Here is a 13,079-nt window from a genome sequence, read left to right as displayed (position 1 = left end):
AACATTTACCTAAGGACAAAATTCAAAAGCGTTGGGAAGAGTGGACTCGAAATAAGAACCACAGAGAGGTTTCAATCATTTAGTAACAAAGTGTATGATTTGTTGAGTATAAAATTGATGATATATACTCTGTAAACCTTCACTCAATTCACAATAAAAAGTTTCCCCCAAAAAAATAATAATAGACTTAAAACTATGAAGAAAAAAAAAGTACTTGTTTGCCAATGCACCGAGTATCTTCTAAAAATATAAAAAATTAAAATACAAAACAAACAGAAAACTATCAACATTAGTTATCTTAGAGAGAGGAAATGGTGGCTAAGGAATCAGGGTACAATTTTTCACTGTACATATTTTGAACCTTTTGAATTTTGAATCACATGAAAGCATTATCTTATCAAAAGTATATTTATATTTTAAAATACATAATGAGAACTGGAAGAGAGGCAGTGGTTATGTAATTTGAGGCAAAATATGACATAGGTGTCAGAGACAAGTTGCAGTTAAATAATAAGTGACAAGTGAAAATGATTACAAAATTTCTGTCAGACTCAAGAATTCCACGTCTCATAGTCTGAAGTGAATATTCCTCAAGATTATCAAAGTTCTTCCATTCTAATCCTTTGTTCTTCAAACAACTCTCAATTTCTCACAAGTTTTGATACCAAAGAAGAAGTAGCCCAATAGTGGACACAAATATTCAATTCAGGTCATTAAAAAAGTTAATTCTTTTATGGTAAATAAGAGAATCTAGTTTGGTAACAGTCTACCTATAAATACACTGTCTCATCTAAATTACAGTCTCTGAAGAGGTTGTTTTATGAGTTATTCCAGGCACAATGATAAAATCTGGAACTGCATGGCAAAAGATTATACCTTGAGGCAATCTGACCCCACTAAAGGTCAGAATTTAGCCTTAACCAGCCAGTTGCCACTGACATTTCTAATTACGTTTATCCTCTATTCTATCACTATTTAAATCAGTCCAAAAATTTACCTTAAAGGTCACATTCACTTGAGGACTTGAGTAAAGAAGAAACTACATCTATGGACCTAGAGTAAATGATTTGTTGTTAGCTATGGTATTGTTGTTGTTGTTGTTAAGTGCCGTCGAGTCGGTTCCGACCCATAGCGACCCTGTACAAGGTTTCCGAGGGTGTAAATCTTTACGGGAGTAGAAAGCCTCATCTTTCTCCTGCGGAGCTGCTGGTAGTTTTGAACTGCTGACCTTCAGGTTCGCAGCCCGATTCGTAACCACTACACTACCAGAGCTCCTTAGCTATTTTATTAGGTACTATCAAGTCAGTCCCAATACAAAGTGACCATTAATACACTGCCTGATGTTGTTACATCCTCACAGTCATTATCATATTTGAGCCTATTGTTGCAGCCACTGTGTCAATCCATCTTGTTGAGGTTCCTTCACTTTTTTGCTCTCCACTTTATCAAGCACAATGTCCTTCTCCAGGGACTGGTGCCTCCTGATAACATGTTCAAAGTACGTGAAGTGAAGTCTCGCCATCCTTGCCATCACCAAGAAACATTCTAGATGTACTTCTTCCAAGACAGATTTGTTCCTTCTTCTGGCAGTCCATGGTATGTTCAATATTCTTGCCAACACCAAATTCCAAGGTATCAATTCTTCTTTAGTCTTCCTTATTCACTATTCAGCTTTTCACCTACATATGAAGCAACTGTCAGGAGCACCTTAGTCGAAAGTGACATCTTTGCCTTTTAACACTTTGAAGAGGCATTTTGCAACAGACTTGCTCAATATGCAATACTTTGTTTGATTTCTTGACTGTTTCCATGGACATTGATAGTGGATCTAATAAAATGAAATCAGAGACAACTTCAATATTTTACCACTTATGATGTTTTTGAACTGCAAGGTCAGTGGTTCAAGCTCACCAGCTGCTCCCCAGAAACCCAATACAGGGTCACTATGGGTTGGAACTGACTCAATGGCACTTAACAACAAAAAATGTTTTCTGGTCCAATTGATAGGATTTTTGTTTTCATTATACTGAGGTGTTGTTGTTAAGTGCCTCTAGCCCAAGAATAATTTTCCTTGCACCGCCACACACACACCCCTGTAACCATCATAGTTTCTTTTGTTTGTTTGAACAAAACAAAATAATTCATAGTGCAAATTAACCTTCCCATCCCAAACCCTTCACTGAGCTGTTAAGTTTTGAATGTCGTTATTGTTAAGTGGTGGAGTCGGTTCTGACTCACAGAAACCCTGCATGGGGTTTCTAAGTAGTGGCTGGTAAATTTGAACTGCCGACATTGCAGTTCAAACCAACCTTGGGATCCAGCGCATTATCCCGCGGAGCCACACCAGGCTATGGTATATATAATGCACTGGGGCCGCAAGGTCGGTTTGAAAATGCTTCCATAATTCTTTTGCTTGGATATCAGGGCTTCTTCCAGCCACCCAGGGCCATCGCTCACCTGTGGCTTTTAAATTTCTGTGAGAAGAGAAAGCATTCCTCATCGTTTTCTTGCAGAGTGGCTCCCAGGCTGGCTCTCGTATCTTTACTGTACAGGGTCCATGCAGTGTGTCTGCCCAGTCCGCCATCTTGCCGGAAATCTCCTGAAATCATCTCTTTAAGACTCTGACTGAGATCACGCCTGCAGGCCAAGGAAATTCTCAAGTTTGCGTTACTGCACCACTTAACCAAGGTTACTATGGAATTCGTTGTAAAGAAGAGACTGAGGGAGAAAATCCAGGCACATCCTCATCACCTGCCCCTCTCGCTCTTTCTTCCCTCCCCTTCCCACAGGCTGTACCTCTCCGCACCACGCTGCGCCCACCAGCGGACTGAGCTGAGTCTCCACGCGGGGGCGCTGTGAGGGAATGCTCGAGGGAGGGAATAGCTGCCCGCCATTCTGTGCAGAGTGGCGCTGTCTGCCTACCGAATCCTTCAGCCTGTTTTCTAACTTCAGGTCTTTGTACATTTCATTAGAATCCTTTGCTTTCTCAAACCACCCTTTGAAATCTTCTGTATCGCTCTTTTACTTCATCATTTCCTCTTTCTGCTGTAGTTACTCTGTATTCAAACGCTAGTTTCAGAATCTCTTCTGACATTTTCTTTACTTTTTAATGACTTTTTGCTTTATGTATGATACTGGTGTCATCCCACAACTAGTCTGGTCTTCCGTCATTAGTGTTCAATGTGTCAAATCTTCTCGGTCTCTAAATTCAGGTGTGATATACTCAAAGGCTGTAATTCACCTCTGTTGTTGTTCATAAGTGCCGTCGAGTCGATTCCGACCCATAGCGACCCTGTATAGGGTTCCCAAGGCGCAGCTGGTAAGCTTGAACCACCGACCTTGCAGTTCAAACGACTTTGCAGTCTGACGCATTAGCCCACAGCACCACACCAGGTCAACTTTAATGAAGGTTAATTTTCTTCAGCTTTAACTTAAATTTGCATAGGCGTAACTGATAGCCTGTCCCAAGTCAGTCCCTAAACTTAATCTGATTGATGATATGGAACTTCTCCAAGATCACCGTTTATGTTGTTGAAAAAGGTATTTTCAATGAATAAATCATTGGTTTCAAAAAATTCTATCGTGTGAACTCCCACATTATCTCTCTATTGTCAAGGCCCTATTTTCCAACTATGGATCCTCCTTTGTTTCCAAGTTTCACAATCCAGTCACCAGCAATTAGCAATGCATCTTGATTGCATGTTTGATCCACTTCAGACTGCAGAAGTTCAGGAAAATCTTCAATTTCTTCATATCTGGCACTAGTGGTTGGTGTGCAAATTTGAATAATTGCTGTATTAACTGGTTTTCCTGAAGGCATCTCATACTATCCCATCACTGACAGTATTTATAGTTCAAGAAAGATCATGAAATGTTATTTTTGACGATGAATGTGACATTGTTCCTCTGCAATTTGTCATTCCTGGCATAGTAAGCTATATGACTATCTAATTCAAAATGGCCAATACCAGTCTAGTGCCCAAGGTACTGATATTCAAGTATTTTATTTCATTTTTGACACCTTCCCATTTTTCTAGATTCATACTTCATACATTCCATGTTCAGATTATTAATGGATATTTGTATGTTTCTTCTTTTTTTTTTCCTTTGAGTTATGCCACATCAGCAAGTGAAGGTCCTGAAAGCTTTATTCAATTCATGTCAACTCTACTTTGAAGGAGGCAGTTCTTCTCCAGTCATATTTTGAGTGCCTTCCAACTTGAGGGACTCATTTTCCAGTACTATATCAGACAATATTCTGCTCTAGACATGAGGTGTTCACTGGCCTGTTTTTGTTTTGTTTTGTTTTTTCAAAAGAGATTGCCAGACTCTTCTTCCCAGTCTTTGGTAGTCTAGAAGCCCCACTGAAACTGTGTACCATGGGTGACACTGCTGGTATTTAAAACAATGGCAGCATAACTTACAGCAACATACAAGCCACCACAGTACATCACAAATGGGTGGTATGAGCAAGAGATAGCATTTTTTTAAAAAGGCAGCATCAAAACAGCTTTCTGTCCTACACGAGAATCACTGTAATGACTTAGATGTCCTAGAAACTGATGAGTCTTATGTTCAAGAGAATGAAAAGTCCCCTAAAATACATGTGGTAAATCCTAACTTCTATGCCCATGTTTGAAGTCTGAGTGTGGCACTGTAGGATAAGCACTGGACTGCTAACTACAAGGTCAGTGGTTCAAACCCATCAATGGCTCCTCAGAAATCCTCTACTGGCTATGAGTCAGAAATTGATGGCACTTAACTACAACAACAACATGCCTATGGTTATAATCACATTTAAGCATGGGTTTCTTTGTTACGTTAATGAGGCAGGACTAATGTTGTTGTTAAGTGCCTTGGAGTTGATTTCCACCCATAGCAACCCTGTATAGGGTTTCCAAGGAGCAGCTGGTGAGCTTGAACCACCAACATTGCAGTTCAAACAACTTTGCAGTCTGGGGCATTAGCCCACAGGGCCACACCAGGACTCTAGGACTAGTGTAGGATATGCATTAAAACAATCTCTTTTGAGATATGCGACATGAAACAAACAAGAGAAAGAAGAGATGGGGTAAGACACTTGGACATCTCCAAAGAACCAGGAAGCAGGAACTAAAGAGACAAGTACCTTACTCCTGAGTGGACAGAGAAAGCCTTCCCCTAGATAAACCACCATCAAGCTCTAAACTCAACTTTTACCCTCTTAACTGTGAGAAGGAGTCCTGGTGTAGCGCTGTAGGATAAGTGGACTGGTAATCATAAGGTCAGTGGTTCAAACCCACCTGTCACTCCTCATAAGCCCTATACAGAGCCGCTATGAGTTGGAACCAACTCAACAGCACACAACAACAACAAATTATGAGAAAATAAATTTCTGTTTGTTCAAGCCACCCACTTGTGATATTTCTGTAATACCAGCACTAGGTAACTAAGATACCCCTAAACCAATACAATGTCTAATCATGCTTGTTCTCTATTCTGATATTCAAATAAAAGAGTCAATTAATAAAAGAAATATTCATTCTACATAAATCTAAGATTTTAATAGAAGCATCATTGCCAAAAAATTATTGGAATATTACAAAAATGCCTGTCCATAGGTCTGTAGTTCAGGGCTGAATCCTCTGATTTAATATTAACAGACTAGCAATCACTCACCACAGTTAGAGCTCAATTTTCTAAGTAATAAATATGATAAATACAAATTAAAAACTCAAACTTCCATTTTAGCAACTGGTTTAAAATTCCAACACCTCCCCCTCCACAAGTAAATGTATTTTTATCCAACCTAACAGGTAACTTAATCTATCAGTGTAAGTGTCTCTTATATCCCTGACCTGACAGTTGTTCACTTGATCACTACAATAACACAAATTAGGGAGGAAAGGGGAGCAGGGGAGTGATGGAAAGTGTCTGAAAAAATGGAAGAAGGGGCTAATAATTCACAAACTGGAAAACCAAGACCTCAACAAACATCTTATTTACCTGAATTGAAAGATGACTGGCACCGTGTCATCTCAGTTGTAATACAATGACCAAGTCACTGAAGCCATCAAGCTAAAATTTAAAACTAGTTTTTGGGAAAAAAAATATTTCAAGAACCAGGATTTTACCATCAACAGCAGTTAACAAAGTTTACAAATCAGCAATGACTAGTTCTCATGAAGAATGAACTAACACGTCATTACTGGATAATGGTGTTAATAAAGAGTAAGCAAAATTTGGAGGACGAAGTGGTGAATCAACCTCTCTCTTCCACATACTAGATATTATTGGAATTTGAGTAAGCATGAGAATAGTATGAGAAAGGGGTGGAGGGTGGGCACTAATCATCAAAATGGCATCTGAGTCCCCAGATGTATGTACCAAAGTGCAGTCTAAAGGCTTTCTTCATTAAGAGTGTCAAGTTGAGGACAAAGGAACCATGAGTAAAGCAAGTGCATGCCGAAATTTAAAACCAAATTTTCTAATAGACCTAGAACAATGTCTAACAAGAATCAGCTCTAAAGTACTTTTTAAAATGACTTCTTGGTAATGTAAAAATTCAGGTAAGAAGTCTTAGAGACGTGTTTTCCTATTGGAACATATGCCATTTATCTATTGGTGTTGGTGGTGGTATGCCATGGAGTCACTTCCGATTCATAGCAACCCTGAATAGGGTTTGTTTCCAAGGCTGAAAATCTTTATGGGAGCAGAAAGCCTCATCTTTCTCCCATAGAAGGGCTGGTAGTTTCAAACTGCTGACCTTGTGGTTAGCAGCCAGAATTGTAATCACTACGTTATCAGAACTCTTTTTTACCTATTGGTAGAGAGGTCACTAATATACTTACCAAGTGTCTGAATCCATATATCATTCTCCTATTTTCCTTACCTAACCTTATTTTTCCAAAAGATAATCACAGGAAAATAACAAGTATATATTGCTCTTCTCAATGCAGATAAATACAAATACATTTGAATCTTTGTTTTATACTATATGCCCAACAAGCTATATGACAAACAACCCTGGCAAAGCCACTGCATTATGAACAAAAGTAAAATAACAACAGTCCCCAAAATATAACTCTTCCTTTCTCCTCATCCGAAGGGAGAAGAATTTTCTCAACTCTTCCAGATTTTATACCAAAGAACTTGGAAAGAAAATAGGAAAATATTTATAGAAGTTTGTATCTATAAAATTTGAGTGCACACATTTCATTAATGCCCAAGTTTTCCTATCATAGTGATTTTTTAATTGTTTCAAATCATGAATCTTCCAGGGCACAGAACACAACAGCTATATAGTTCTTTCAATTTACAATGATCACATTTCACCTTCAGAAGTATAACCACCATGAAGCAACATCCTGGATTCATCTCTTACTTCTTTCTTCCACTGATTAAATGGATCCTGCATTACAGTCCAAATCTGCTAGTTTTTGCCACCACACACACATTAGGCCTCCAATGCACTCCACAAGACAGGGCTAGGTTGTCTAGAAATCCGCACTGTATCACTGCATAAGGCAGTTTTTCAGCGCACACATCCAGGAAGAAAGCCATCAATATCAGATATCTGTCAGATATTAGCAAGTCTGTAAATGACAGAAGTAGTTGCTAACCAAAAAGCAAGACCGCAGTAATCACCACCTTTAAAATTCATTTAAGCAGTTTTGTACTCGTCATCTCACTTCCCTCACCCGTCTTCTCTCCTCCCCGCCCCCCCCCCCCACCCCCCAACACACACACACACTGCAGTTCATCCTCAGGTCTGCAAAAGAGCGGCTAAGAGCTCTAGGCTACCTTTGGACTGACAACTCATTCAGAGCCCCGAAATACAGACGTTCTCACCCACACACATCACGCCACTTTGACCACCACGCACGCACACACACACACACACACACACACACACACACTCGCCCTCGCAACCTCTTCCCACACCAGTCCCCGGGCTGCAGAGGACCCAGCAGCTCCTCAGCAAGAGTAGCATGCGTTACTATTTAAAGACGATTTGGACGGCGTAAGCTTCAGAAACCCCCTCCCCACACATGCCACCCCCACAGCGCGGCCCGGAAGCTGAACCCTCGCCTGCCAGGAGAGATGCGCTACCTTTAGACTGGCAGTCTGCACAAAACTTGTTATCCTCTTCCAGCAGCAGGTTGGCCAGAACCGCCTGGTACCGATCCACGTCCTTCACCGACTTGCCTGTCATGGCCAGGGTGCCGGCAGGGGCAGAGGGCTCTGAGCCCTCCTCGCCCCCAGATGCCCCTGCCTCAGTCCGGGTGTGAGAACTCCGGGTCCCCCGCCCAGGGGCTCCTCCTGAGCGGGGAGAGTCCTCTGCTCAGGCTGGGTCCGGCTCCCCCTCTCAGAGCTGCACCGCCCGACCGACCCCCACTCTGCAGCCCCTCAGTGCGGCGCCCCCTGGCGGACTCAGGGAACAGCCCGAGTCCAGAGGAGGCTGCTGGACGAGGGACCGTCAGTCCAGGCAAACAGCACTCTAGGTCCTCCTGAGTGCAGGACGCAGAAGTGTCCCCCAGGCTGCCTAGGTGCTGGCCGTGCGCTCCGCGCCTCGGTTTCCCTGGCAGCTGTCGCCCCCTCGGCCACCACCTCCGCCGCCTACTTCCGGCAGCTCTTCCTCTCCACCACCTCCCAGCCCAGCCCGCGCATGCGCCCCGCCCTCACCGATTCGTACTGGGGCTCTTCCCTCGGCTCCGCCTCTCAGGAACCAATCCCGGGAGAAGTGAGAGGCGGGGTTTGTCGTGGGGGTGGAGGGAGCAGCGGGCACGCCCCCTGCATGTCCTTGGAAAAGAATGAATGAAACCTGGTAGAAAGGGAATGTTGTTAAGTGCCATCGAGTCGTTTCCGACTTATAGTGTCCCTGAACAGGGTTCCCAAGGAGCGGCTGATGAGTTTGAACCGCCGACCTTGTAGTTCCAAGCTATCTTGCGGTCCAGTGCATTATCCCATAGCGCCACACCAGGACTCCAGAAAGGGAATAGAGGGAGTAGAAGAAAGTGAGGGAAAACAAGCAACATACATTGAGTTCTTAATATGTGCCAGGCGCTCTGCTAAGCACTCTACATGAATTATCTTACTTAATTAATCATCACAACTTTATGAATGTAGTGCTTTCATCCATATGTAACCTGATGTGACCTGATGTATCAGCCATTGTGTGTCCCCAAATCCTACATCTTATTCCTTCCTCTAGAAGGGTCCAAGTTCCTAACCTAGAATAAGGGGAATGTCCCATCCTGCCCCAAATTTCAGAGGAGTCTGGTCACTTCTCACTTAAATGCCTGCTCCCGCTGAATTCTGAGTTCACCTGTTCATTATCTTTCTTCCTCTTGTAGCTGCTACCATTTTTTGTACATTGTTTTACCTAGTTCTAGAGTCTGTTTCTCTCTTTCATCTTTTCTCTCGTATTTTATTTTCCATCCTTCTTTCCTTCTTTCCTTTCCTTAATTTCCCCCAGAAAAATGCTGTTTGTGTAGCAGACTTTTACTGAAGGATGTTGCGGGGTGAGGTAGGGGAGCAATTACAGCATAGAACAGATTAGGCATCTACTTAAGATGAGTATTAAACATAATTGTCCAAAACCACCCCTACTATAGAAAATTTCTCAGTGGCTGTCCTTTTCTTTAGGGATCTGTCATCTGGCTCATATATTCATTCATGCTCAGCAAATTGTTAGCAAGAAATTTTTAAGTATCAGGCACTGCGCTGGGGGATGGAACATGATCAGGTTTGTAATATCACTCTGGCTACCATGGGAAGAATGAATCATGGAAGCTGGGGAGAGTGGATGCTCAGAGTTATATTATCTAGAAGCTCTCTTCTCCATCTCTTTACTTCTCCCAAGACCTCAAAATCTCTATCTCATCAGAGAAAAGCTAACATTTTCTATTACTTTATTAAGAACAATTTAATTATTTTCCACCTAAACCTCTTCCCTTTTAGCTATACCCAGAGAAACTTGATTTTTATAAACACACAGTTCATTAAAGTTTTTTTCCTACACAAAAATCTCAGTTCTTTCTGTAGGATGAATTTTGCCTTCATCCTAAACTAGTTATTTCATGACGCACTAGTTTTTAATAATTTTCTCTTACACGAACTCACTTTTCATACTTCAACATTTATATCACAAATGAGCAACCTGGAACTAAGCGATGTTAATAAACAACTCTGTCATCTAGTAAGCAGCAAAGCTGGGGTTTTAAACTACATCCTTGCAATTGTATAGCCTTAATATTGTCAGGGGTTTTGCTTGTTATCTTTTATAATCATCAGAAAAACCCATCGAATCAGTATTACCATGTGTCCTTTTCAGCTGATGAAACAGAGGCTCAAGATTACCCAGTTAATTCTGGTGATTGTGCCTCATCTTCATGTCTTTACTGCCTTAGTCTAACCTTAGTGAAATTGATCCCTTGAATCACTACTTTCATTAAAGAGAACTTTCTAAAGGGCTAAGATGATGGAATCGCATATTCTTCTGCATAAAATCCTTCAGTGGATCTCTATCACCTATGATGATGCTCATCAAATTTTTCCATCTAGTGAGAAACAGCATAGCCTGATGGTTAAGCCAGAATAACTGACTTAAAATGCTCCAACACTTACTTCTGTGTGACTTTGAGTGCATTCTATAAACTCTCTGTGCCTCAGTTATTTCATCTAAAAAGAAGGAATGATGATATTAAAAGTACCTGTGAAATCTCATGAAGTATTTCTTAAAGGTAGTTTGGTCAGCCTTTGAACCTCTTCTTCTAACCATTGAGGCTCAGGGCCAATTCCAGGAGCCTGTGTGTTGGAGTAGAGCTATGCTCCAAAGGGTTTTCAGTGAGTGATTTTTCAGAAGTAACTCACCAGACCTTTCTTCCAAGGCATCTTTGGGTGGACTCAAATATTTGCACTACCCAGGACTCCTGCATTGCCCACAGGTATACAATAATGAAAGGAGCTCTGGTAGTGTAGTGGTTACAAATCGGGCTGCGAACCTTAAGGCCAGCAGTTCGAAACTACCAGCCGCTCTGCGGGAGAAAGATGAGGCTTTCTACTTCCGTAAAGATTTATACCCTCGGAAACCCTGTACAGGATCGCTATGGGTCGGAACTGACTCGACGGCACTTAACAACAACAACAACATACAATAACGACCAGGCCTCATTCACACAGTTGTACTGAAACAATGTCATGAGGCAAAAGAGAGGGCACTTGTATCAGTATGTCCTGATATTTTCAGGGAATAGGAGAATTCTACAAATATATCTGAGCGGGACCTATTCCAATGACTAGTATGATGATAGAAAATCACCCCACACCAAAGCATATCATCTTGAAACAACAAATCTCTAGAGGAAAAGAAAGGAGTCCTGGTGGTGCTGTGAATTGAGTTTTGGGACACTGATTGCTAGGTCAGCAGTTCAAACCCACCAGCCACTTCACCGGAGAAAGATGAGGTTGGTTGCTCCTGAAATATTTACAGTCTTGGAAACCCCACGGAGTAATTCTACTCTGCGCTATAGGGTCACTCAGAGTTGTAATCAACTCAATGGCAGTGTTTTGGTAGCTTTTTTGAGGGAGAAAGACAAGAATTTAAGATCCACTGCCCATCTTCTCCATCTTGTTCTGTGAGCAGAGAGCCAATTTCTATGGACGGCATCAACTCGACTCTCCTGCATATTGGCTTCCATCTGGCTTCAGCCAATGGGAGGCACAAGCAGGAAATCGGAGAGCAGGAGGAGAGAGAGGTTGATTTATTTATTTTCTGTGCTCGCTCTTGCTTGGCAGAGCCTCTGCATTCCTCAAGTGACAGCCAGAGTGCCTGTTGGTGGCTGTCTCCCATAGCTACAGTGACACCAGGTTCTGATAATACTCTCTCCCCCTCCCCTTTCAGATTTAGGGGATAACAGCGTTCTGTTTCATGTCCTTTGCTGATTTTCTTTAACCCGATCCACACTTTGTAAAATGGTACCTTCATTAAACTCACTTTAATTTCCTCTTTCACATTGACCATATGCTTCCTGTTGAAACCCTGAACAACTCACCTCTCATGCACGCTTTGCCACAAATGAGAGAGTAAATCAAGAAAGGACAAAAACACAAAATCCAGAAGACAGAGTAATTGATGCTGGATAAAGATAAAGGCTGTTGCCATGTGATGGGGAAGGGAAATTCCAGAATGTCTGTCATTTAGCAGAATGCCTTGTGCAAACTGGAGCAGTAGGACAAAAGTTGTAGAGTGGAAAGTGCCAAGAAAAAATGAAATCTATAGATTAGCTGATGTGTGTGACCTTATTAAGAGGAAATTCTCTTCTGGCAAAGAACTGGGGATACATTAATCACAGACTCATAGAAAAACCATAGCTTATTAAGCAAACAGAAATGGATTAATTATTGACTCCAAGGAAGCCAAGATGTTTAACCAGAAAATAATGGAATCAGTCACTACAAGAATCAACTTTGAATAGCATTTGTTGTTGTTAGCCGCTGTCTAGACACCCTTGACTCATGGCAACCCCATGTGCACAACAGGGTTCAACCATTGGGATCCATAGGATTTTCACTGGTGATCTTAAGAAGGAGATCACCAAGCCTTTTTTCAGAGTCTGTCTTAGTCTGAAAGCTCAGCTGAAATTTGATTAGCATGACAGCAATATGCAAGTGTTGGAAGAGAATATTGAAAGTGCCATGGGCTGCCAAAAGAACCAGTAGATCTATTTTGGAAGAAGTGCAGCCAGAATGCTCCTTAGAGGCCAAAATGACCAAACTTCTTCTCTCATATTTTGGACATATTGTCGTGAGGGACCAGTCACTGGAGAAGGACATCATGTTTGGTAAGGTGAAGGGTCAGAGAAAAAGAGGAAGACCCCCAATGAGATGGATTGGCCAAGTGGCAGCATTGCTGGACTCAAGCGTGGTAACAGAAGTGAGGTTGGCCCAGGATCGGGCAGTGTTTTGTTCTGCTGTGCATAAGGTTTCTATGAGTCGGTACTGACACTATGACACCTAACAACAACAACACTGACAGATGAGAAGTGGCTTCACTGAGGTGCACTGATCAGGAATCCAGCCCATGTCTCCCATTTACA

The 13,079-nt window shown here is 41.9% G+C and overlaps 1 protein-coding gene across 1 annotated transcript in view; it reads right to left on the bottom strand.

Annotated features, from left to right (window-relative positions):
* The window catches only part of SMAP2 (small ArfGAP2), an 89,526-nt gene extending 80,967 nt beyond the window's left edge, over nt 1-8,559 (bottom strand). The window contains exon 1 of the mRNA XM_006867589.1: nt 8,092-8,559. Within this exon, the coding sequence (XP_006867651.1) occupies nt 8,092-8,194 (103 nt within the window). The 5' untranslated portion in view covers nt 8,195-8,559. The remainder of the gene's footprint in view (nt 1-8,091) is intronic.
* Between the last annotated feature and the right edge of the window lie 4,520 nt (nt 8,560-13,079).

Source organism: Chrysochloris asiatica, unplaced genomic scaffold (genome assembly GCF_000296735.1).
Source record: "Chrysochloris asiatica unplaced genomic scaffold, ChrAsi1.0 scaffold00106, whole genome shotgun sequence".
Taxonomy (NCBI): domain Eukaryota; kingdom Metazoa; phylum Chordata; class Mammalia; order Afrosoricida; family Chrysochloridae; genus Chrysochloris; species Chrysochloris asiatica.
Note: the sequence above shows the minus strand (reverse complement) of the source record. Positions and strands in the feature narration are given on the sequence as shown.